Source organism: Schistocerca nitens, chromosome 11 (genome assembly GCF_023898315.1).
Source record: "Schistocerca nitens isolate TAMUIC-IGC-003100 chromosome 11, iqSchNite1.1, whole genome shotgun sequence".
NCBI lineage: Eukaryota > Metazoa > Arthropoda > Insecta > Orthoptera > Acrididae > Schistocerca > Schistocerca nitens.
The window spans coordinates 102,563,852-102,591,371 of NC_064624.1; the positions used below are offsets into that span (position 1 = coordinate 102,563,852).

The 27,520-nt window shown below is 39.6% G+C and overlaps 1 protein-coding gene across 1 annotated transcript in view; it reads right to left on the reverse strand.

Annotated features, from left to right (window-relative positions):
- Window positions 1-13,696: 13,696 nt before the first annotated feature.
- Window positions 13,697-27,520, reverse strand: part of LOC126213313 (serine/threonine-protein kinase Pink1, mitochondrial) — an 84,549-nt gene continuing 70,725 nt past the window's right edge. Inside the window, exons 8-10 of the mRNA XM_049940998.1 lie at window positions 23,297-23,404; window positions 17,538-17,772; window positions 13,697-14,733 (exon numbers count right to left, since the gene is read on the reverse strand). Coding sequence (XP_049796955.1) covers window positions 17,581-17,772; window positions 23,297-23,404 — 300 coding nt within the window. The 3' untranslated portion in view covers window positions 13,697-14,733; window positions 17,538-17,580. The remainder of the gene's footprint in view (window positions 14,734-17,537; window positions 17,773-23,296; window positions 23,405-27,520) is intronic.

Here is a 27,520-nt window from a genome sequence, read left to right on the forward strand (position 1 = left end):
TCAGCCCCCACCGACGTTTCCAGGTTCCATTTGTCTTGGTTAATATGAGCCATTTCCTCCAGACTTGCATACTGTTCGTTCAGTCTTCTTTTTAAAGCGGTGACTGCTCTTCGTTTGGTTGACCACCTAGTGTCATAATTACCCTTCAACGTAATGCCACCTCCCTGTAGTTCCACTGAAGAAAGTAAATATCTTTTGAAATGCTCCAAAAAAAAGTAGTCATTAGAAGCGAAACAGCGGCAGCATGCGATCAGACAAGGTTTAAACTATGTGCAGCACATGGTACAAACCGAGCACGATCATTTTGTTTGAGGATCTAAGCTTTCACACCGATATATTTTCCAGCCATATTGCTGCCATTATCATAATCCTGACCTCTGTAATTATCAATACTTCGCCCATCTTCTTTAAGCTTTTTAGGAATGTCCACTGAAATGCCTTCACCTGTTTTTTTCATTGGTGTTGATAAAGTCAATGAAACTTTCTTTAACTTGACACTGGCACGCCAACAAATCTAATAACTTGGCTCATTTGCTCAATATGAGCACTGTCTGTGCGGTCAAAGATGATACAAAAGTATTTTCCATTTTTTATTTGATTCAAGATTTTCTGCCTCACATTACTTCCAATTAAAGTTATGAGCTCATTTTGGACTTTAGGGGAAAAGTAACTGAGTGCCATTTTATTTGATTTAACGTATGCCATATGTTCTGCTGGTTTAGGATGATAGTGACTTATTAGTTCTAATGTGCTTAAAAAAGCTCCACTACTTGGCTCGCCAATGATTTCTTTCTTTGCCATTCCTTGAAGTGGTAGATTATTCTTAGCACAAAATATAGTTACATCTATGACTACTTTCAGTATGTTCCTCCACTCCTATACCTCCTTCTGAATACTGTCTTGAATTTCATCATCTCCAGTTTTCTTTTGTTTTAGTCGGTTTTGCAGATCTTTCCACTGCATGCAACAGAACCTGTGGCTGGACGCGTTTTCGTGATTGTAAACAACAGGGTTTAAGTGTTTCCAGTCATTGAACCCTTTATTAAAATCTGAAAATTAAGATGACTTTCCACGATAATCGTTCCCAAAGAGGAGAGAGGGAAAACAAAATAGAGAATCTTCCGACTGACTATAAAGTAACCATTTGTGAGCTTTTTGTAAAACCACTTGCCATCGAAACGTCTATCTCCATCCAACACGGGATCAGTGGGTAGCTAGGCCATTTTTTTGGATCATTAAAAACTATTTTACCTATTTCTGGTGAACTGTCTTCTTCTAGTAGAGGTAAATCATGACAATCAACTGCTGATCCTTCCTCATCTAAAGAACTGTGTGTGGAAGATTCGTACTCTTCACAGTTGTTTTCTGAAACTGGTGGGGCTATGTGATGGGAACTTGATGGTTGTGGTTGGTTGTCATCATTTTTATGTGGATGTGTTTCCGTATCGTCAGCTTCAAAATCGGCATTACTCTCATCTTGATCTGTTGCAGTGTTACGTCTGTCCAACTCCTTGTTGGATTTTAGCCAATTTTTCAAGTATCCTGAAAGGAGAACTGCAGTTCTTTCCTTTTCTTTTCTTAGTTTTTTAAATGCACTTGCAGATAGTTTTCTAGGTCCCATCTCTTTGTTGTATGAAAGGAAATGTTTTAACCTGGAATGAAATATAAATGAAAATTAAATGAACCTATATACATGATAATAACAATAACACATGAATAATTTATGATGGGCCACACACAAAAGAACCCTCTGGGCTCAAGTACCACCAATTGGCTCAAGTACACTCCCCAGGTCAGGCCGAATCTAGACGAGATAATCAGACTTCTCATGTCGAAACTTGCCTTGATTTCTGCCACTTGTAGTTGACGTCACTTAAACCGACATGCCAAATTTCAGCTGCTGAGACACAATGGAAGTTACCTAAAAGAAATTACGAAATCATTTATTTAGTGTGCTGGCACTTACAAGGAAAGGCCGATCCACACGTTATGATTTGTCTGCACAGATATCTGTGCAAATGTGTGTGCATGCAAAAGATAGCCGCAAATCAGATATTAGATTGTAGAGCATACCCAGGAGCTGATATAGACTCAGATCACAATTTAGTAATGATGAAGAACAGGCTTACGTTTAAAAGAACCGTCCGAAAGAACCAGTCGGGAATTAAATGGGATACCAAAGCTCTGAGGAACGATGAGACGCGTTTGAAGATCACGAAGGCTATGGATACTGCAGTCGTGAATACCAGAGTAGGAAGTTCAAGTGAAGAAGAGTGGACATCTCTAAAAACAGCAATCACAGATGTTGGGATGATAAACATAGGAACAAGGAAGGTAAATACAAAGAACCCATGGGCAACAGAGGAAATACTTCATCTGATCGATGAAAGAAGGATGTATTAAAATGTTCAGGGAAATTCAGGAATACAGAAATACACGTCACTTACGAATGAAATAAATAGGAAATGCAGGGAAGCTAAGGCAAAATGGCTGCAGGAAAAATGTGAAGAAATTGAAAATGAAATGATCGTCGGTAAGACTGACTCAGCATATAGAAAAGTGAAAACAACATTCGGGGGAATTAACCAAGCAGTAAGCTGGTCTGTCAGACCACAGAGTAATCTTCACATTAATACAATGTCTGAAAATTGGTTAAAAGAAGCCATCTTGTCGGCACATATTAAAAATAACAATAAGAGCCGTCTGATGGTAGTTAAAAATCAATGTAATCTGTAAGGGTCTGAAAGAACAGCTACATGTTTGACTTCAGTGCGTCCCGTTTCCAGGCGCGTGCACTGCCGGGTTAAAAAAACGGTGGTAACATTAAGAGTGCAGTGGGAATTCCACTGCTGAGCGCAAAGGAGAGGGCGGATAGATGGGAAGAATACATTGAAGTACTCTACTAGGGGGAAGACGTGTCAGATGGAGTGCTAGAAGAAGAGACGAGTGTTGACATGGAAGACATAGGGGATCCAGTATTAGAGGCAGAATTTAAGAGGGCTTTGGAGGACTTGAAATAAAATAATGCTGAGAGGATAGGTAATATTCCATTGGAAATTCTGAAGTCGTTTGGAGAAGTAGCAACCAAACGACTGTTCTACTATGTGAGTAGAATCTATGAGACTGGCGGCGTACCATCAGACTTTTGTAAAACTATCATGCACACAATTCCGAAGACAGCAAAGGCAGACAGATGTGAGAACTACCGAACAATCAGATTAACATCTCATGCATCGAAGATACAGTCGAGAATAATATATACAGGGTGTTACAAAAAGGTACAGCCAGACTTTCAGGAAACATTCCTCACACACAAATAAAGAAAAGATGTTATGTGGACATGTGTCCAGAAACGCTTAATTTCCATGTTAGAGCTCATTTTAGTTTCTTCCACCTACGCTCAATGGAGCACGTTATCATGATTTCACACGGGATACCCTACCTGTGCTGCTAGAACATGTGCCTTTACAAGTACGACACAACATGTGGTTCACGCACGATGGAGCTCCTGCACATTTCAGTCGAAGTGTTCGTACGCTTCTCAACAACAGATACGGTGACCGACGGATTGGTAGAGGCGGACCAATTCCATGGCCTCCACGCTCTCCTGACCTCAACCCTCTTGACTTTCATTTATGGGGGCATTCGAAAGCTCTCGTCTATGCAACCCCGGTACCAAATGTAGAGACTCTTCGTGCTCGTATTGTGGACGGCTGTGATACAATACGCCATTCTCCAGGGCCGCATCAGGGATTCCATGCGACAGAGGGTGGATGCACGTGTCCTCGCTAACTGAGGACATTTTGAACATTTCCTGTAACAAAGTGTTTGAAGTCACGCTGGTACGTTCTGTTGCTGTGTGTTCCCACTCCACGATTAATGTGATTTGAAGGGAATTAATAAAATTAGCTCTAACATGGAAAGTAAGCGTTTCTGGACACATGTCCACATAACATATTTTCTTTCTTTGTGTGCGAGGAATGTTTCCTGAAAGTTTGGCCGTACCTTTTTGTAGCACGCTGTATAAGAATGGAAAAGAAAATTGAGGATCTGTCAGGTGACGATCAGTTTGGCTTTAAGGAAGGTAAAGGCACCAGAGAGGCAGTCACGACACTGCGACTGATAATGGATGCAAGAACGAAGAAAAATCAAGACACTTTCATAGGATTTGTCGGCCTAGAAAAAGCATTCGACAGTGTAAAATGGTGTAAGATGTTCGAAATTCTGAAGAGAATAGGAATAAGCTATAGAGACAGCTTATCCATCGACTCTTTGATTTGGTCTGAATGTCAAATATGAAGGAACAAAAAAACAAAGCAGCAAAACAATGTAGAAGTATATTAGAAATAACGGTGACAATAAATGCGTGACTTTTTAATATCTCTTTGAATTCAAACAAATTTTATTGCCACGGAAACCAAACTGCGCACACGGTGTTGCTTTGAGTAAATAATACTAACGATGTAAGAGCTAGAGAATTTAGAGTTAGATCTGGATGATTCATTGTTGCCTATGGGAATGGACCAGAAACTTTGGTTCACGCCTGATAATACCAGCTTTACGTATATAACAAATTGTGAAGGGATCATCGATGTCTGCAGAAAAAAAAAAGGAAAACTGTAAGAAAGAGAAATAAACGTCTAGCATTTTTCACACGTCCGGCTTTATTTCCGTTTTAAAAGAAAGTTATTGTTGTCGTTCTGTATTCTGTATCCCATACAAACGCTTTGAGAAATGCAACAAAATTTTGCTGGATTTCATTAACCCGGAGTGTCTCAGTGCAATGCACGAAGGGACACATCGTGCCTCATGTGTCAAAACAGCAGATAGTAGTACAGTGGAAAAAATTCAGAGATACTATCAATACCTCGCTTCTACTTGGCACGTACATTAAAGTTGCTTCTTCAACACCGCTTGCTTTTATCAAAAACATTCATCTGAGATTATAATGAAATTAGCGTCACTTTGATATTTATCGAACATGATGACATTTAGGATAAAACAACTGATTTCATCTCCAATTCTTTTAAATATTGTGTGTAATTTTAACTTGTACGTCTGTTATAAACAATATGGCAAACAGCCAAATCTCCTTAGATAGCATATCAAATGTTACTGAAATAAACAATAAAGGTGCTACAATTATCAAACACCAGTTTGTTCATATTTATTAATTTTAGTAAATGAAATGTAGTTGTGAGAAAGAAAAATTGTATGACTGGCATTGTAGATGAATGAGTTCATATTATTTTGAATAACCAAAAATTAAGCTCTGGCTTTTTATGTACTTGTTAACAACAAGGCTGATAATTTTAGTATCTTCCCTAAGGACGCTTTTGGTAACACCTATGTCGATTGAAACTTATAGTGACATATGCATGACGTTCCACAGATTTTGATATGAACATATTGTTATAGTGTAGTTTTACCAACTGCTACTAATTTCAAATCAAAACATTGACTGCTAAAAAAAGAACCAGTCCATAAATTAAGCAGATATACGTAAGAAGTGTCAAATCATAAATAATGCGATTCTACTGCGAGAAAAATGGGGGAAAATGTTTAACTGCCTGAAAAAACAAGAGTTTCATCCAAAGATGAATGAATCGTAGCTGCTTATGAACCATGAGCACGAGCACAGGAAACATCGCTATTACAGAACACATGACTCACCTTCCTTGATGTACGACCGGGCACTTCCTCTTGCTACACAGCCACAGATGAACTGGTAACTGTTGAGTTTTGCAGGCCCGTGTAACTGTGAACACAGTTTCAGCGAGTCTCCGAGGGGGGCAGTCAGCCTCACGGTCGACAGGATTAGTGTCGGCACCGAGGTCCTTCTGCGAATTAGCGACAGACAACACGGGTGTTTGTGCCCAGTCTGGGTTACTTCCGCTCGCCAGCTAACACAAACTCCTACCAGTACGAAGGTGGGTAGTGATTTTGAACCCTGATTGGGAAAGCCGACCAGGATGGGGAGGTAGGCGAGACGTCACTGCCAATAACTTTTAACAGCTAAAGTATTGCTCAGTATGATAACCAGGTAATGCCGAAAGTGTACACGGTGCGTTTAGCATGACTTGTTCTATGTCGCTCTCGTAAGGCCTCGTGCTTCAAAATCCTCACCCCCAAATGTTTGGACAAGTCATAATTGCTCTGACCTGGCGAGAATACAATTAAGCCAAAAGGATCTAAGTTCCTTCAAAACCTCGAATCTGCTAATAAACTGTCGACTCAGCGGAGATAAAAGAATAAGGTAAAAAGATTTGATATGGAAATTACCATAGCAAAATTAATAAGACCAGTAATATTAACAACGAAACTTGTTTATTAGTGTATGTGATAATTGTTATTAAATAGGTCTAATATGATTTTCTGGGTATTTTGTGAAGGTAATATTTTGCAACTGTTGCCATAAGCTAATATAACAAGTAAATAATATTTACTTACCGTGAATATAGAGTATACGCTTACTTGCCCAATTAAATATGTCAACTGGATCTGACCACAATCACACTTTATGCATTCGCAGGAGGATGAAGATGCCAAAACTGGTTTGCAATGTTATGTGCTCTCGTGCTCTGATATAAAAGTTCATGAAGTAAAGAGATTCAGATTGGGTAATATATATTAGCTGAGCATTGCCAAAAAATCAAGAATAAATTATTATTATTATTAGTAGTAGTAGTAGTAGTATTGTTCAAAAGTTTATCTAAAAAGATAATACCGGCTGCGGTGCACATTCTGTTTCGAGCAGACTGCACATCTACGCCATAGTCCACATTTCTTGGGCTGGTCACTTGGAGTGACATGAGGAAAGTGCCTCCCAGTAAAGCGAAGAGGATTCTCGTTATCAAAGCGTCTTCCTTTACTATCTCTTCTCTGTTCTGTAGTAAATTTTTCCACAATTTCTCGTGCCAGACTGGCTGCGGCGGAGCGTTATTTTTTCAGAGGGCAGCGCGGCGCTCTGTCACGTCATTCGGCGGCCTTTGGAATTTGCGCCCCCCTCGCTCTTGCGCCCCTGGCGGGGGCCACTCCTGCCAACCCCTAGGCACACCCCTGATTAACAGTAATCTCAGACCTTTTGCAGGCCATGCAGTTATCTATAATGAAGTACAGTAGTATGTCTATGACGATTTGAGCGCAATGAGCATTTGAGAGTCAAATTTCCAGGATGCCGACCGAATATATAATTTCCCAATTCCCGCAAACCAAAAAATTTCATTTCCCCACTCAAAAAAATTAAATTCTACCTAAATACAATAGAAACAAAAATGACAAACAAAGTTGAACTATTTAAAAAACTTAGAAAATTATGGCAAACGAAATATTAATAAAAGAAAAATCAAAATTTTTAAAATTTATTCAAACTCAACAAAATGAATTGGACGATCTTTATGTGCTTTCTTACCTCAATAAACAAAACGTAAAATTACAAGTTTTCCTAATTTATCATTACCGTTTCCAAGATTTTAGTATAACAATCTGGAAGAGTAATTCTATATTTTTCATTTAAAAGTAATAAAATTTTATCTCGAAATTTAGTTGGTAAAAGTTGAGCTTTTGAAATTACATAATATTTATTTTTTTAAGTTCTGATAATTTAGTGAACACTTCTTAACAACCATTACTATAATTGTCAAGTTCAGTTAATTGATTTTCGGTGCTACCATTCTCTCTTAAAACATTTAAATATTTGAAAAATTTAGTTTTTCAGTTTTTGTCTTCTCTAGTTTAACGAAAATATTTCAAAAGGAAATGAAAACCAGAAGTTAAAAGATCTTTAATTTTTTCAAATTTTTGATTCATTTACTTAATTAAAAATTTTCAATAAGCATTATGTGTTAGGAGTCTTAAGTTAAATTCTTTTTACCACACCTAATAACGTAAGCAACTGTATCATATGGAATATTCTCTCCTAATCATATTAATTACATAGATTGGATAATTTTGATTAAAAGTGAATGGACTTAACATTTACATCATTATTTAATTGAGTTATTCTTTTAAAATCTCTAAAAGAATCATAAGCTTTTAAGAAGTTATTTGGTGGATCAATATTCCACAATTGTTGTGGAAAAACTTACATTCCATTTTTAAATCAGATATTTCATTACTTAACATGATCGAATAAAGAAGAGTCAAGTAACTGATTATTCTTTTGATTAGTTTGGAAAACAACGAAAATAAAGTGAGGCACGTCCAATTCTGTAGAATTATAATAATTTGTAATATCTAGTTCAAAATTTCTTTTTCCCTGTAAACCAGCAAATTCAATCATTTGAAGTTCGAAGAAAGAACTTGGAATTTTTGGATGTTTAAGTCTTTCTTGTTCCAATTGAAGAGAATATTCTTGTTCATATTTAACAACAGGCACCCAAATTTCCACACTTTTAGCAACAATTTTACTTTCTTTTGAAAGTGTACAATTATTAATAGTCCAATGAAGAATAGGATCTTCTTGATGTTTTCTCGCACTCCAAGTATAAATCACAGTTAAATCACCTTCAAACATAATTTCTTTATGATCTTCAAAAAATCCGCCAAAAAATTCTAATGGATAACGTATTTCATTTTGTTTAGTTTTAATTTTTCCTTTGTTAAGAATATGTCCTTCCATATTTAATTCATTCGAAAGAGTAGAAATTAAACAATTTCCTTTATTACCAATAACCAAACAATTTTGAAACATAATTATCAATTATTTTAATTTTTTTATTTGCTATCATATGCAGGAAAATCAGTTCCATCAGTGTGAATAACATCATAAGTCATATAGAGTGGCGAAAACAACTATCACCAATATTAATATTTATTTCAGTTTCCTTGTTAGAAAGATTTAAATTATTTATTGTTTCCTCATTGTGAAAGTGTGGCTGCACAACACAAACTCATAGTGGCCGATTGTGGTAGTGGGAAAAGATATAAATGTATAAAGTGAGGAGAACAAAGAATAAAGTAGTGGAAACTGAAAGAAGAGGTGTTGCGAGAAAAATTCAAGGAAGCAGTATTAAGAGAAGTGAAATTACCAGAGGATGTACAGGAGTGGTGGAGTTATAATAGCAATGAAATTACAAGAGCTGAAAAAGATGTTCTTGGTGTAACCACAGGAAAGGAACCACCAGAAGATAAGGTGGCATGGTGGTGGAATGAGGAGGTTCAGAAAGCGACAGAAGTGTAGAAAGATGCAAAAAATGGGACTTAACAAGAAGACAGGAGGACAGGGAAGCCTACAGGACTGCAAAACAGAATGCAAAAAGACCAGTGGCAAAATGAAAGGCTGAGGCAATGGAAGAGGTGTATGAAGAGCTGGAAAGAAGACCGGATAGCAGGCAACTCCTATGGACTGCTAAAGCAAGAGACATGGCGACCAAGGACATAACATCGATGAGGTCGATAAAGGAAGAATCAGGCGTAGTATTAGCACAGGCGCCAACTCCATAGGGCCTGACTGGGCCAGAGTCCTCTCAAAAGTTCGTTTGGGGGGGGGGGGGGGCGCTGATTGCAATTTGGATCATTATATGGTAAGAGTGAAATACAGACAATGCATAGCCATCTACAGATCCAGAGGGAAGAGAAAAGCTACGCAAAGATACAGTGTTTCAAAATTGAAAGAGAAGGTAATATCCGAAAAGTATGAAACAGAACTGCAGAAGAAATGTGAGGCTAAACAAAGCCAAGCTCTGGAAAGCATAGAAGGGAAAGTGGAGTATTATTAAAGAGGCTCTACAAGAAACTGCAGAAGAAGTTTTAGGTTTAGAAGAAAGGGTGAAAAGGACAGGACGGTACAATGAAGATTGTTTAGCAGCGGAAGAGAGAAATGAGGCAAGGAAGAAAATGATAAACTGGACAACAAGATCTAATACAGAAGAATTCGTGAAGAAAAGGAAAGAGGCAGATAGGATTTTCAGAATACAGAAATGAGAATTAGAGAGGAGGTAGATTATGGAGACAGAAGAAGAGTATACCGATCAAGAAGTCAGAAACTCCTACAAGACAGTTTATGAACTGTACAGTATTCTGCAGAGATAAAGAAGGAAATTTTATAGGAAGAGAAGAACAGGTTCTAGACTGATGGGCCAAATATTTCAGTAAGCTGCTGAATGTTACTGCAGAAAAAAAAGTTCTGGAAGAAAATGAAACAGAGGGTAACCAACCGTGGCAGAATGTAAGTCAGGATGAAAGACCTGTACCTATACCAACAATAGAGGAAGTTAGGAAGGCAATTAAAAGCCTAAGGAATAATAAGGCTCTAGGTAAAATGACAACATTTCAGCAGAGATGATCAAGGGTGAAGGTGAACATCCAACAACATTGGTACATCAGGTGATAGTGGAAATATGGGAAAAGGAAAAGATGCCAGACCAGTGGAAGATGGCCATTGTATGCCTGATTCATAAAAAGGACAAAGCAAACTGTGAAAATTATCACATTATTGCTTTAGTCAGTGTGGTGTACAAAGTATTAGCCAAAGTCATTGCTATGATACTTGTACCAATTACAGAAGAAATACTTGGGGACTACCAGTGTGGTTTTCTACGGGGTAGATCAACAACTGATCAGATCTCCATTATAAGGCAAATAATGGAAAAGTGTTATGAATATAATGCGGATGTACACCAGCTTTTTGTAGGCTTTAAACAGGCCTATGATAGTGTTAAAAGGAAAAAGCTATGACACCTTAATGGAGATGGAATTCGCAAGTAAGCTTATCAGACTGGTACTAATGACCCTAACCAGCACAAAATGTCGGGTAACAGTAGAAGGAAAACCTTCTAAAGAATTTGAGGTCAACCGAGGGTTAAGACAGGGTGATGTATTATCTGCACCACACTTCAACATAGTGTTGGAGAGAGTGAGGCGAAGGGTGGAGAATGATAACCGAGGTGGCAATCTGTTTAACCGTATGCACCAAAATCTAGCTTATGCCGATGATGTGTGTATGCTGTCTAGAAGTTTGAAACAAATGGAAGAAGATTTGCCAGACTGGAAAAGGAGGCAGAACAGTTGGGACTTAGAGTAAACAAAACAAAAACACAGTATCTCTTTGCTTACAGGAAAAATGCTGTTGTTAAAGAGAAATTATTTAAGTTGAACAGAGGCAATTATGAGAGATGTGAGAAGTTCCAATACCTGGGAGTGCTTGTTAAGAGGATCGCAGAATAAAAGAAATAAAACCTAGGACTGCTGCAGGAAATGGAGCTTACTGGGCCCTGATCGAGATCCTTTAGTCACATAGCTTGAGCAGAAAATCGAAGGTGAACAGTCATAAGACCGGTGGTAATGTATGGCTCAGAAACATGGACAATGACTGTAGCAGAAGATGAGCTCTTGAGAAAATGGGAGAGGACAATATTAAGAAATATTTTTGGAGCCGTGTATGAGGCGGGGTAATGGAGAAACAAGGAATTGGAAGAGCTGTATGGAAATCCAGACTTGGTGACTGAAATTAATTGTAACAGATTGAGATGTCCTGGGCCACGCAGAGCGACTGTCGGAGGATCGAGCTGTCAAAAAGATTCACACAGGAAATCCGTGCGGCAAAAGGAGTAAAGGGATATGCCGGAAACGGTGGCTGGAGAATGTGGAAAATGATTTGAGAAAGATTGGAGTCGGGAGATGGAGGAAACTAGCAGAAAATTGTCAGGATTGGGCTGTGATCATCAGAGAGGCCGACGCCCTACATGGGCTGTACCGCCAAGGAGTAAGTAGTAAGTATACATTACAAATTAGAATGAAAAGAAGGTTTCTTTTTTATTTTGGATTAACACAGTACTAAAACTAAATTTCAATATGTTTAGAAAGTGTAGGTACAACAAATTGGTTATATTATTTATGGTCTTTTTTCCTAAACTATTCGCATTTTCTCCATTCCATATGATTGAGAGGTTGACCGATCCCAGGGTTTTTTGAGAGTTGTAGTGCATTACTCAGACTTATAGAACACATTACGTGTTAAGGCAAGTCACACAGTATTACTCGGTCGACTTTCCCGCTTTGCTGATGCAAGTTAGAAGGGGGCTCCAAATTGTAGTGTGTATCAAGGTAGTGTGTAATGTACAATCTGATGTCTCAGTTTCATTGTCATCAATATCCTCCATACAGTCCCAACTTGGTGCCATCTGTTTCCAAAACTTAAGACTCCAGTTTGATAGTGGTTAGTGGCGGATACAGAAAAACCTCAAGGGGGGGGGGGGGGGGGGGGGGGTGTTTTCTCTGAGGCTGCAGGTGAGTGGGCAAGTAGCGTTTGCACGTGTGTGTGTCTATTGCTGACAAAGTCCTTAATGGCCAAAAGCTATAATCGTGCGAATCTTTTTGTTGTGCCTATCGCGACTTGGCATCTCTGCTATATGGTGAGTAGCAACTTTCCTTCTCTGGTATTACTGCTATTTAAAAATTAGCATTGCACTATTATTGTGTAAGTAAAGAAGTATAATACAACAAAATTTCTCCCCCCCCCCCTATCCTGGCACATTGTTGTTGTACCTACATCACTGAGCACTCTTGCTCAAATGATTTGTTCAAAAGCTAGCAGTTTCCAGTCTTGTTTAACTGCATGTCTACGACTTTAGTATTTGATGAGTTGTCACCTTTAGTCCCAAATTATTTACATTCTCCCAGAACATTCCGTAACATATTCACATATAAATGTAAAATTCCTGGATGGAACAATATACATATAAAATAAAGGAAACACAACCACTCACCTATTGTGGAAGGATGGGTGGCTTGTACAAGGGTTGGAACTTAAATAGCGGCAAATATTTATTCGCAACCGATACAGAAGAGTTACATGTTTGCACATGTAGTCACCAGCACTGTGTAGAACCCATTGCCAGCAATGTGGAAGGAGTAGGATACCGTTAGCAGAGCCCGTTCTGTTGATGGTGCAAATGGAGCGGTCTACTGCCTGTCGAATCTCTGGAACAGTTCTGAAGCGAATGCCATGATGTGGTTCCTTCATCTTCGGAATCAAATCAAAGTTACGAGGACTTAAGTCTGTGGAGTACGGTGGATGGTACACGGTGGATGGTCCCATCGACCGAACGGAGCTGCCATAGCCTGCACTGTATACACCGTGCTTTGTCGTGCAAAATGAAGGGTGGGTTGCACAGAAAGTGTCGCCACTTCTTTGCAAAGCTGGTTGAAGGTGATGCTCCAAAAATGAAAAGTAATATGACTTAAGCCTTTGTGACTTTTATTTGATTCTGAAGATGAAAGAACCACTTCGTGGCATTCACTTCATAACTGCTCCAAAAATTCGACAGGCAGTAGACCGCTCCATTTGCACCATCAACAGAAGAGGCTCTGCTAACAGTATACTACGCCTTCCACGTCGGAGGCAACAGGTTCTACACAACGCTGGTGACTACTTTGAAATACAGTAACAGATGCAAACGTGTAACTGTTTTGTATTGGTTGTGAGTAAACAGTTGCCACTATTTAAGTTCCAACCCAAGTACAAAGACGCAACAGAAAATGGTTTGCTTCATTATCTTTTGACCTCCTGCTCTTTTTCTACCAATTTTAGCAAAAGTACACACTTATACCAAAAGGCACACTCCTGTCGCTGCAGGAAGAGGGGGGAGGAGGAGGAGGAGGGGTGCAAAAAAATCTAAACTTGTTTAAGAAATAAAATGTCAATTATTCTTACGCTGCAGCCAGCAAGTCATAACTGTGCGGTAAAAAACACATGTTTACAGAAAAATAGCTTTATTACACTTTTCTGACACGAAAGTCATGGGAAAATATATTTTTACAAGCAAAGTAACACATTAAATAGTACTGTACATCAGTCAAGTGCACCAAGACTGTACCTTGTTCTTTGAACTGACAATGAAAGTAGGAAAAAAGAAGGAAGAACAGCGTAGAACACACAAGGAAAACCAACTATTAACATACTATTCAGTACACAATATTCCACTACATCTCACGTAACATAAAAGTGCAACTTATGATAATGTGCAGTATTAAGTACATATTACTATGACTCTTGTGTTACATATATGCATATTTTTAACAATTCAAAATTGTCAAGAAAGGAACATTCAGCATACAAACATACATTTGTAGTAATGATTCACAAATAAGTAGCAGACCTGAAATATTTTTCCATTTTATCAGCCTTTAATGAGTTTGTTTTAATTGTTAAGAGTGTTCTTAAAGCATTTTCTTATATATATTTACACACACACACACACACACACACACACACACACACTGATGAAATTACAGTAGCAGATCTCAGCTAAAAAACAGCTACTAAAGCTAATGTATTTTCTGAAATACTGAAATTAATGTAATTAAAATATGAAGAGGAATCATATCACAAATAATACTATCTACAATAAATCACATAAGTGTGCTAATCAATCACCAAACAGTCAAAAGAATCCACACTTCTGATAATCTGACGGCAGAGATGGAGAAACAAATTCATTAATTCAACATAGGATAAATAAGAACGGTGGATCCTCAACATTTACAAGAAAAAGGAGTCACAAGGTTCTCCCTTTGAGGCTAATTCTCCTGCAATTCTATTCCATATATACAATAACTTACATTTGGAGAGGAAAAAGTTAATGTTAACAATATTCACAGCCATGTATAGACTCTCGCCAGATAGAATCTAAGGAACAAAAGCAATCAATGCAAATAAGTTAACTGAAGTTCGAAGCAGGACAATGGTGTTAACTTTCAAGCTCTTATGCACAACTACAGCCACACAGCACCCTGCGAAAGGAAATCACAACAATACACAAGGTGATAATTGTTTCAGTAAAGATGAAAAACACAGTAAAAATTACATAGAAATGACTATCTCCATTTCTACAACATGGACAGCTTGTAACTAAACAACTCTATGTCACATGTACACCACACACACACACACACACAGTAACATATTTTTATATTGTTTTGTGTGGAAACTTTGTAATTAATGCTATGTCTGGTATGGATGTTATGTAAAGAATAAGAAAAATGAGACAGTGACAATGGAGGAAAAAGGTAATATAACTACGTAGTTGTTACAGGGGTTGGAGGGGGGGGGGGGGTGTCTGCCTGCACATGACGAGTGCTGTCGCCGCTATCTTGGGACTACGCAGCACGGCACTACAGACTTCAAATATATCATAAGTGCAAGACAGTTCTTCATTATCGAGCACGTATGATTATATGCAGTTCCATTAATTTTTTGTCGGAACAAACAAATGACGAAGTGTCCTTAAAAATTTTGAATGGATTGCAGGAACTAGAAGCTTTTCCAATCATTCAATAACAAAATAATGCATAGCGGTAGGTACTTCCCGAGGTTATAGTACTTTGGAACACTGTAGGAGGAGATAAATTTCGTTTTTACGCAATCTCGCTGAAAAGTTTGTCTGACGAATGACACTTTCTTAATTTCACAGTATCTTGTCAAGCACAATTGTCTGCTACACCCCCTTATGTGATTTCCTTCTGGCAGTGTGTGGTCAGAACCATTTTGCTTTGGCCAATCCTCTGTTTAAGTGACTATTTCTTTTACGGTACTCTTGTGAGAAACTTTCGACATCGAATGTTTATATTTGCTGAATTATCGGTTGCACGATACCACAATCAGCACACGTGCTATCAATTTATGTGAGGTACATATTTGTATGTACTCTACAGCCATCAGGTGATGGTTACCAACTTCTGCCACACTTTACATAAACACAACTTTGTTTCCGAATTTAGCTATTCTACACTCACAATCCTCTGTTAATGAATGGTTTACACCCGAAATCCATTTACAGGCTGTGACTCGGCAGTAAATTGTGTTAGTACGTAGAACTTTTATTCATTACTGGATCTTAATTGTGGGTTAGGTATCGATTTGTGTAGGTAGAGTGAAACATTGCTCATGACACTATCGACGTTACAAGTGCCTATCCACGACAAAGGTTGTGGTAGTCTCGTTACGAGCTGTTCTTTTTGTTACTTCAGTGACATGCTTAGAAGGCTCAGCTTTTCTTACAGATGTCCTGACATCTGTAAAAAGCAGAATAAAAGCACACAAAATCTGAAGTAAGCCACAACAATCAGTACAGGATGTTCATTTTAGTTTAAAAAACCCATCAGTACAGGAAATCAGCAGCACGCAATAGAACAGCAAACACAAGGCAACCATTGCCCAACAAACCACAGGCCATAAGGCTGGGGGAATGTCGCTGTAGCATCGTGGTGACATTTATTCTGCTGTGCGGTTTCAGCTAAACTGTGTCGAGTGTGCAGTTGGGCACAATGTCTGTGTAAAGCAGATTCAGCTGGTCACATACAACTATGCAGATATAAAATTTGTAACTGTAAAATGTAAACTTCCACCGCCAGACATGACACAGTTAATAAAATGTTCCAGACAATTGTGCTTTGGTCTAATGGAATTCACATTTAAACCCAATTTAAAGTTATTACACTTTTTCTTAACTTTCCACTGCATGATTTGTTTTGAGTGTATTAAAAATTGCCAGTTTTTCTCATACTAAACATGCAGTATTAACACAATGTTATATTTTACAGTTTTTGATAACAGTAAGCCATTACAGATGTCACTGCTGACACTACGATAAATATCGCAATTAAGAAACAATATCCTGGGTTACAGTGAGTATGCAACTGATGTCATAAATTAAAAAAATATATAAATCTAATCACAAGAACATAAATGCTGCTATTTTTTTTTAAATATGTAGCATATTTATGAGGATATGTACAAACACAGGCCACGTGTTTTGGAAATCCCTGACAAAGTTGATCAGTTTTAAACCTAAAGTTTTGTGGCCAGAAATATTACACTTAAAGTAGTCCAGGTTAGTGTGTCAGGGTTGATTTTCCTGGAGAAATGAAATGTTTTGTCCCTATCTGTGGAGCATGTACCTTTTGTAAGGGGACGGAGGGTAGTTCGTAGCTTCTATCAGTGTGCGATTCGTACTTTGGCTTCGTACCGACTGTAGTCTGAATAGGTACCCTCGAAGAGGTCCTTTGCAGACAGGGCTGAAGTGTTCAGTTTCTCTGAGAACTCCATTTGACCAAAACATAGCAACCCGTAGTATTTTAATAAGTGAGAATTTATTAGCACATAAAATTATAAATTTTTAGTGTTTTAATATTTTTATGAAATTGCGTATCTGTCCCATACTGCCCCTTTTATATGCCATAAGAAACATAATTAATTGATTTGTAAAGGCTTTTCTGCCAGCTGGCCTCCAATAGCAAGTGTCGGATACTCGAGAGCTCAGAAATCACCCTATCCGAGCGGAGTGCTCGAATCGGCAGATATCGCAACTCACTCGGCAACGGACGAACTTGCCAGTAACTGTGACATACTGCATTTCACAGCGAGTGGTCAGGTGCATCTAAATGCCACGCTGCCGGTTTCGATCAGCTTATTAGAGTCGTACAAAAGTTAAGTACACAGGCTTCCGCAACTGGTGTCCTGTGCGTTTCACGACCCGATACAGATTAAAATTTTATAATTTTCAGGTCGACATCTCCAACTCTAGCAATATACCCACATTCCGAGCTCTCCGGCTCCACCGTCAGAAGTGCATCGTGCGACTAGTACAGCTCGGGCACAGCAGCGGCGACCGCCCACGCGAGGGCGGCCTTGATCCGGTGCAGCGAGGCCCGCGACAGCAGCGCCGAGATGAGGCGGTACTCTGCCAGCGTACGCCGCCCGCCCACGACGCACAGGCCCAGACCGCCCTCGCAGAGCACCTTCGTTGTCAGGCACAGCAGCCACTGCAGGATCTGCAACCGAATTTTTAAGATTTTTTATAACAATGTTTCCTTTTTATATGAATGTTTCCTTTATTATACATTTAGCACAGGAGACGCATTATAACTTCTGGGTTCCCCACCTCCAAGCTGGGACAAGGTGCCAAAATTTGCCAGGTTCACTAGACGAATATAATTTGACTACCACTTGTAACGTGCCGGGCTGTTTCCTCACCCGGGGCACCACTTGTAATGTTCCGTGACATGTTTCCTCACCCGGGGCACCACATGTAACGCGCCGGGCTGTATCCTTATTTATTAGTGCCACTTAAAGTTCACGTCACAACCGGATGTACCGGTATTGAAACATTTCCTCACCCAGCAGATAGTGCGCAGTGTTCTCTAACTACCTTGCTTTGCTTATTCAATATTGTCTTCCTGGTAGCTGCGTCCGTCTCACCTAAATCACACTGAAATTAAGAAGCCAGGATCCTAGGTTAAGTTTTCCAAAATCAAAAGTCAAGATCGTATTCATTGTCGAACATTTATGTCAACCACAGTGCGATTTATTTGTTATCACTCGCACACACAATATTCATGTGACCAAGTCTCTTACACTTAATAGTCACCTTAGGTAGGTCAAAAACTTCCAGTCTTTAACAAAGTTCACAATTACAATTACCAACTTGCCGCACTTTTGCTCCAAGAGAATCTGACCGAGAACTAACTAGAGCTGCACCAGCTCGGACCTTATATAGACGAGCGCTTGAATATTTGACTATTTCTGTTAATATATTATAGTTTATAATTTCCCAGGGTTAAAATGATCCTTTCTAACTGGTTTTGAAGTTAACTATTGGGTTTTATTATTTAAATAACACGAGTGAGCTGTATCAATTTAAATACGCGGTACTAACTTATCCATCCGCCGTGGGAATTCCTGACATATAACCACGGCAGCCCTTTTGAGCAATAATTCTTACATATTCAAATTTACTTAATTCTTAATTAATCCACTTACAAAGTTGAGACTAGAGTCATTTTACATAGAAAAATAAAGGTAGCAAAAGTATCAAAACAGATCTCTGAATTATTTGGTAGTTTGGTCACAATTGGCACTGAAAGTCATACAGGCTACAGATTTTAAGTCTTAATATCTATTTAAATAATAGACTTTAGGTTAATTTAAACACTTTGCTGGAATCAATAAAATTAAGGTTTCTTTTGGATGCAGTCTTATAGATGAATTTGATCTACTAGCTCACTCGAATTTTACTTACTATGTATTACAAAATATAAGTCATTGTCCATAACTGTTAATAGTATGCATTTCCAATAAAACTGATTATCTCATTACTTTCAGAATAGACATTAGAATGTACTGAAATAATAGATTTTACTAGGGGAATTTTATTTAAACTATTTCTGAATTCTGTACTATGTGGCTGAAGGCCACAGAATCTGTAGTCGGAATCTGAGTAGTGAAAATGAAAAAAAATAAAAGTTCATTGCTTAACTAAGTTACTGAAGGAGTGTAAAACCAAAACAGGATAGCAGTGGGCAACCCTGCTTCATTACACACTGCTCGAGCATCGACTGCTGCCGATATTCGTCGTCGTCCTTCCCCCTGCTCACAGGTAGCTCACGATTTTGATAGTGGGGAAAGCTCCGAATCTGTTACTATCGAACGCTGGGGAATTGTAATCCCTTTCAATTGAGTCTCAGAATACTTGTTTTTGGCAGTTCTATCTAATGTGGGTTGAAGGAACTGTCGAAACGCATCCCAAGTAACAATAAGAAACTTAAACACAACATTCTTTATCACAATACGCCATTAGCAAGTAGTGAACTTGGTAAGTACTAAGTATTGGCATTTTACACCCTCGTTTCACATAACTGTTTGTGAAAATCTTGCTAGGTGGTGGCACTTGTGGTACTGTATTCCAGAGCTTTAGCAACACATTTACTATCTTAGCATGCCTTTACAACAGACAAGATAGTACTGCCATTGCCAGTAACAAACAGGTATCTAACTCTTATCACTACATTAATATTTAATGTCAATCACTATTCATCAAAGCATATTATAGACAATACAGGCAAGGATTTCAGTCTATTGATTCCCCTTCCTAGTAAGCAGCAGAATACAAAAACTATCTTGACATTAGTACAATTTTTCTTATGGGCTTGCGTGAAAATTCATGACCGGGGGGATGAGGATAAAAAGCGGACAAAATAAAATTGACCCAGAAAAATATTTATAAGACTGGTGACAAACTGCCTCTCCGTGATGAACACAAGACCTGGCCATCATAGTAGATTCTGTTGTGCACGAGATTACAGATAAACTTCTGCATGCGAGTTCAGTCAGTCGTTTCTTAGTGAAATGGAATGTGGACTACTGCAACCTCATTTTTTCTATTTCTTCATATCAGGTGCAATTCAACCTGGGGGCTCACACGTCATCTACATCTATACTCTGCAAATCACTGAAGTGCATGACAGAGGGGGCGTCCCACTGTACCGGTTATTTGAGTTTCTTCCCATTACATTCACATTCACATGTTGCTGTGTAGTATTTCTAGAATTGTCATTTAAAGCCGGTTCTCAAAAGTTTGTTAATAGACATTCTCAGGGTGGTTTACATCTATCTCCAAGAGTCTGTCAGTTCAGTTGCTTCAGTAACTCTTGTACGGAACAAACAAACCTGTGACCATTCGTGCTGCCCTTCTCTGTATACATGCAATATCCTCTGTTAGTTCTATTTGGTACAGATCCCACACACTTGAGCAATATTCTAGAACCTGTCACACAAGTGATGTGTAAGCAATGTCCTTCGTAGAATGATTGCACTTCCCCAGTATTCTACCGATCGCCTGCTTTACCCTAGACTGAGTCTATGTGATCGTGTGTTAATCAATACAAAGTATTACACCAGATATTTGTACAAGTTGGCCAATTCCAAAAGTGACTCACTGGTATTATAGTCACATGGCCCTAGGGCACATAAAATTCCCATTAGTACTTTACCGAGAGCTGTTGCATCATCTTGAGACTGTTGTTTGGTGTGCAGTTTCTTGTGTCCACTTTGTAATGCAATTCTTTCATCAAACTGTTAACACTAACTGGCACATTCAGAAACTGTAACACGCACTGCTGTGACAACGTCACGAGTGCACGAGGTCCTCTGCGGAGGACAATCGGCAGAGGCAGTGCAGTGTCCTGGCCACCCCTACCTTCTTTCCTCTTTCCCTGCTACTTTACCTGTGGGCAAATTGAATATCATGTGTACTCAGATAGTCCTCACACCACGGAAGAACTACAGCAGAACACTTAAAGCACTACTGCTGCTATATCACACACCTCAGTTTGATGAATTGAGCACTGCACTCTATCCTGCATCGGTATTATCGGAAATAAAAACGTGACACACCACGAAGGATTTACGCAAATTGGTCACAAATTTATATTCGTACAGATATTAATGGAAAATGCAGAACTGTATACTTTTGGCAATTGACGGATGAATGTGAGAAGCTGTAACGCAATTTCACCGTGCAGCTGTCAGAGGTCGTAAACGGGATGCGTCGATAACCAGTGCATAAAGTCTTCGCAAATTCCATTACACGTACTCAATTGGACAGTAAATATGCCTCACAGACAAAGAGTACTGTACGCAGATGTCAGCATTTGAGAGAGGACGTGTAGTTCGGTTCAGAGAATCCGGTCGGAGTTATCGGCAAATGGTTCGACATTCGAATACGGGCGATGCCACTGTTTGACGATGCCGGGAGGAACGGGTAAACTGCGATCGAACACAGTGTCGAGAAACGAGTGGTCGACATACAGAGATGACAGAATGAGGCGCGTGAACAATCGTCAGAGAGGCACCCAGAGCCCCGGATTCCCCATTACCGTTAATCCGACGTGCAACTGGTGCTTCAGTGACTGCAAGTACAGTACAGCGTCGATTATCCGAACGTCGGTCAACTGAACGACCGCTTAACCGAACTGGGTACTCGCTTGCACCTATTACTCTCCATCATCCCCTCACTCCCAAACCAAGTTTCCCACAGTAGTCGCCGCACTGGGCCACCGCTGGCAGAACATTGCTTCTAATGGGGCCTTCACGAGGCGCTGCTGACCCGCCGAGCCGTCAGTCGCTGTGTTTCAACAATCTGCACACTTCTGTCAGCTCGGCACTGGCAGTAGAAGTAGCGGCAGTATCAAAGCTGTTCACAGCAACAGCTGCGCCAGCTTAGAGTTGAGGCGTGCCGCTCCGCGCAGTTTGAAGGATTGCGCACCCCCAAGAAGAGCTTCTCACGTGACTTAGCTGCTCGTAAGTGTGTAGGCTTGCTTAGACAGACCAAAATAAAGGATTTTTTAAACGTTAATTTTGTATCATGTGTGCATTGTTCATGCAAAATGCATATGTAATATGTATATATTTTTGTTTAATAAACCTTGCCACATACTACATATATTCCTACTGAAGTTGTCTTTGTATGCTACTTTCTAATACTAAAAGAGATGCCTGTTTTTATGAATAAATTTACTGTACAGTACTTCTTTTTGGCAAATAAACACGTACAGTTCGATTATCCAAACAAACCAGTTTTCTGAACACCCATGTCCCCCAATTACTTCAGATAATAGACGCTCTACTGTACCATTAAAAGGCGGCTGACGAAACAATGGCAGAGCTCACAGCCCCCATTGGCCTGGACCACCACTGACCTCTCTACAGCGACAACCCCATCTGCAGGGGTGTCGGGCACATTCAGCCTGGAATCTCATTGACTGGACTAGGACTGTCTTCTATGATGCATCCCACTTTAAACTGAGTCCCGATGACCAGCAAAGACATTTCTGGAGATGCCTTGGACAGTAGTGGGTTATAAACCCGGCTGTCGTGCACCGTACAGCCCGACAACCCAGAGTCGAGAGGTCTGGGGTGCCATTTCATTCCACAACAGGACCCCTTCAGTTTCACGCGTGGCACCCTTACAGTACAGTGGTACATGGACAATATTCTGCGCCTCGTTTTGTTGCCTTTCACAGCGAGCTGTCCCGAGATTACATTTCAGTAAGATAATGCCCACCTGCACATTGTGAGTTTCTGCTGCATATCTTAATGTTTACCCAAATCCTGCCTCAGCCAGCAAGGTCTTCAGATCTTTCCTCAGTTGAGAACATTTGTAGCACTATTGGCACGGCACCCAAACCAACTAGTGATTTTGACGATCTAACGCAACAATCGGACAGAATTTCACACGATGTACCTCAGGAGGACATCCAAATAGTCTCTCAACCGATGCCGAGCCAAATAATTGCTAGCATAAGAGCTAGAGGTGGACCGACGCATTACTGACTGGCTCAATTTGTGAATAAATCATTCTATTTTTCTGAAATTGTAGTCATTTGTCTGTACACGTACATCACATCAACCCACTTACGTTCCACTGAGACAATTCCTCTGTGGTGCCATTTTTTGCCTTACAGTGCATTCTGTGGACCAGTTTCAGATGAGCCAGGTGGCAGCCGAGGGTGTACTCACCTCGTTGCTGGTCGGCTTCTGCGGGCCCTCCTCGCCACCGCCCAGCCAGCTGCTGGGAGCCCACAGGTGCAGCTGCAGGATCGTCGCCGCCATCTCGGCACTCAGTCTCTGTAACACCAATCCACAGTTGCAGGACGTTGCTATGTAACGTCGCTAACTTCCAATTTCACGACAATCGTCCGACAGTTGACCCTCCGACACTGGTGCCGGAGACTCGGCAACTGAACACTTTTGTCACACTCGACAACTGGAAATATTTTTTTATACTATGTACTGCAACCGATAACTGCAATCCCAGTCTCGGAGCAAAGTGCAAGAACATACAATCGACATTAACTGTGGAATGTAAATTAATGTAAGGTTCAGCAAAAATCACTAAGAGTAGTAAGTGTAGCAATGTGGAATTTTAATAAGGCATCAACGGTCTGCAAAGACTGGTAACCTGCTGTAAAATGTTCACAAATATAAAATTGTGCACTCCGCAGGACAAAAAAATTTAGTATCCTATGACTACTACATCGACGAGTCAGGACTGGAATGCTTTTGTATGCAGTCAGTCCCTTTGAGACCAAATCAAAAAAGTGATCATACATGTTAATAGTGAATGAGAAACTGGGTAATTTCATCATCTTTGCAAGGAAGGGCATTTCGTCAGTAATTTTTGTATGCCACTGAACTGGAAATCATGACTCCAACTCGGAATTGTTAAAGCTGTAATCAGAAGATATAAGGGGAAGTAATTAGACATCCCATAATTTCATTAAATTAGCCTCTAGAATGATATTCCATTAATACTGTGTACAGGTCTGGCCTTTGCATTGGAATAATTATTATACTCAATCATGTGAGTCCAACTTTGTGAAAACAAATTAATTTAACTTATTTTACACAACAATATTCATGTGGTGGTATATTTTACACATGTAAGCATTAATTACTTGATAGACCGAATTGCAGGATGGTCCATTACTTCATGCCCAGTGTCAGTACCACAGATACACACATGAAATACATACATGAGGTAGCCTCAGAAAATTCCAGAACATTCGAAATGTCGCGCCAATGGTGTGTTAGAACGAAATGTGGTTTACGTCCCTGCACGTCTGTGTTTAATGTGTAACTGTCTGAAGTTTCATTGTTGTATGGCTGTTAGTTATTGTTCAGTGCTACACTGAGTAGAACATTGCGTTGCACAGTTTGCGAATTTCGAGACAGTAGAGTTGGAGAAGCAATGCACGTGCCTTAAATTTTGCGTGAAAATTGAGAAATGCTTTAAAGACACACAAAATAATGCAGGAAGCCTACAGTGATGAGTGCTACAGCTGTACTCTGTTACGAACGGTTCACACGTTTTAAAAATGGCCAGACAGAAGTTAAAGTTGATCTTCGTCCAGGATGTCCTTGGCCGTCTACCAATGATGCTTATGTGAAAAACGTCAATGAAATTGTGTGTGCCAATCGAAGACACACTGTCCAACAGAGAGCAGAAGAATGTAACATTTCAGTTGGATCGTATCATGAAATCCTGATACAGCATCTTGCAATGCATCGTGCTGCTGCCAAGATGAGAAACTCTTCGCCTCGCAGCCTGTAAAGAGCTTTTGGATTGCGCATATGAGAATGAGATATTCCTTAAGAGAATCATAACTGGTGATGAAACATGCGTCTACAGTTATGTTGAGACCGTGGTTCAATCTTCACAATGGGTGGGAAAGTGTCTCTAAGACCACAAAATGTTTGTCAGATCAGGTTAACAGTTTTCTTTGAATTTGAAGGATTAGTTCAACATGAATTCGTCCCACAGGAACAAACTGTTAATCGATGGTAGTATCATGAAGTGTTGAGATGCCTGCGAGAAAATGTGACAAGGAAATGGTTTGAAATTGGGCAAGACAATTCACAGCTCTTGCATCATGACAACACACCCACACATTCATCCCTGTTGATGTGTGACTATTGCAGAAAAAACCAAATCACTGTGCTGCCTCATCCTTCGTATTCTCCGGACCTGGCCCCTACTGACTTTCTCTTTTAATTTCCAAAGTAAAAAAGCCTGTTGAAAGGATGAAGGTTTGCAACAGTAGAAGAGATAAAAGAAAATTCAGTAACTGTGCTTTGCTCGATCCAGCAAGAGGCATACCAAGAGTGCTTCCAGAAGTGGAAATAGCATTGGGAATAATGTATCAATTGTGAAGGAGAGTACTTCGAAGGAGACTATGCACCATAAGTAAAAGGTAAGAACAGAAAAATTTTGTGGACAAAGTTCCAGAATTTTTTTGAACAGACCTCATATTAATGAAACTTTCAAACTGATAGTTCCTTCATCGAGGAGGAGAGAGGGATAAGTTTGGGAAGGTTAAAAAGGAAAAACATTTCTATGAAACTGCTTACTTTCACTAAACAGAAATACTAAAACCACTGGCTGAATTTTCACAAAAATGGTTTAACAATTAAAAAGAGGGGAGAATCATTCAACTACTTAGGAGAATGGATCCAACCAAATGGACCAGATGAAGAGGCAATCAACAGAGAGCTAGAAAATTACCCCTCACTTACAAACTAACACAGAACAGATACAATTAATAAGCAATATCTTTTGAGGCCAAAGCTGGGTGTTGCAATACAATTATAAAAATGGATGGAGCTATTTTAAGTAAAAAAGGAAAGGAAAGGAAAGGAAAGGAAGATGCCCAGGAAATTCCAGGGATCCCATAAGATTACTGATGTGACTCTGAAGAATAAGGAAAACTAGGAGCTCTAAAAGTACACCGGAATGATCACAGACAGAATATGACAACAAGTGAAATTTTATGGACACGAAGTAAGAATGGATGAAAACTGAATGAGCAAAAAGATCTTCAATTTCGTCACAGCATTAAAATCCACCTCTGAGTGGGTACAAGAAGTCAAATGAGATGCACGAGAAACTGGAATTAAACTGGAGATGGCACAAACTGAAGAATTCGGAAGCAAAGTCAATGGCATAAAATCGTTTAAACAGAAGCCACTAAAAAGGAGTTTCATACATTGCATTTCTGAGGAGGAGATAAAGGAAAGAAATGAAAAAATGAAGACATTCTGGGAAGAGAGGCTAAGAGGCCTCAATTTCTGCAAGTCCACACCCGCCCCAATTAAGATAAAGTCATTATTAAAGCCAACTGACACAATACGATTTGTCCGTGCAATTCACGGGGCTGTACAGAAAATTGTACAGACATGACAACCACCCAACACAGGGACAAAGAGCTGCAGGTTTTGAGCAGAACTGCTGAAATCCACCCACACGTATCATGAATGTGCAAACAAGCCAATGCAGGCAGATCGCAGATTCGGAATAGGTGGCACACAAAATGTAACAGACTCTATAAAGAGAGCCTGTTTCATTATCGAGTATTTAATGCGTAATTCACAAAAGCCATACATGCTAGTGGAAGGTGAGAAGTAAAGAATATAGCAATGAATGAGAAGGTGAGTGCACGACTACAATCGTCTTACCAAAAAACTACACTACTGACACTGAGGCAACAAGGGAGAAAGTACAGCTTGTCCACGATGACTTAACAATTTTGCTGGTGCTCCCAGAAGCAGAGAAAATCAATACTAGTTGAAAGATAGTCATTTGTCTCCAAGATGAGGGCACTATACAGCGCAAGTAAATAAATTGTATCGACGTTAAGCAATTTTACACCAGAAAAAGATCTAGGTTCGGATTATTTAACCCAGAGAAATTTTAATCTCCTACCCTTTTTTGTCCTTCCTCAATTCCCAAGTGCGAACGAGATGCCTTGCACCTAGTCTGGCTCGTGTACACATGACTGCCACAGTGTTCAGGTTGCATCTTAAGAAGCAACAACTACCAAACAAACATGTATTGTCAACAAAGTTTATGTGGCAGTACTGCTACCGGCATGGCTTTGCACCTCTATCACTACCCACCATTCGCTTACACGATCACTGTACAGCAGTGTATAGCACGCAGAGAGCAATGATTTACATAATCTAGTATTGTTATTTTTCTTTGCTAGTTATGGTGACAGGACATCCAGCGTAAGGACCTTTACAATAAATTGGAACCTGACATCTTAGCACAAGAAATAGGCAATCAGGGTGTGAGGCTGACAGAAACTGTGTGGACACTAGTGAAAGGAAAGATAGCATCCAGAAATTCCAGATTACAAATTAAACATGTACAGTTTTTTCCACAGAAATAAACTTACAAAGCCA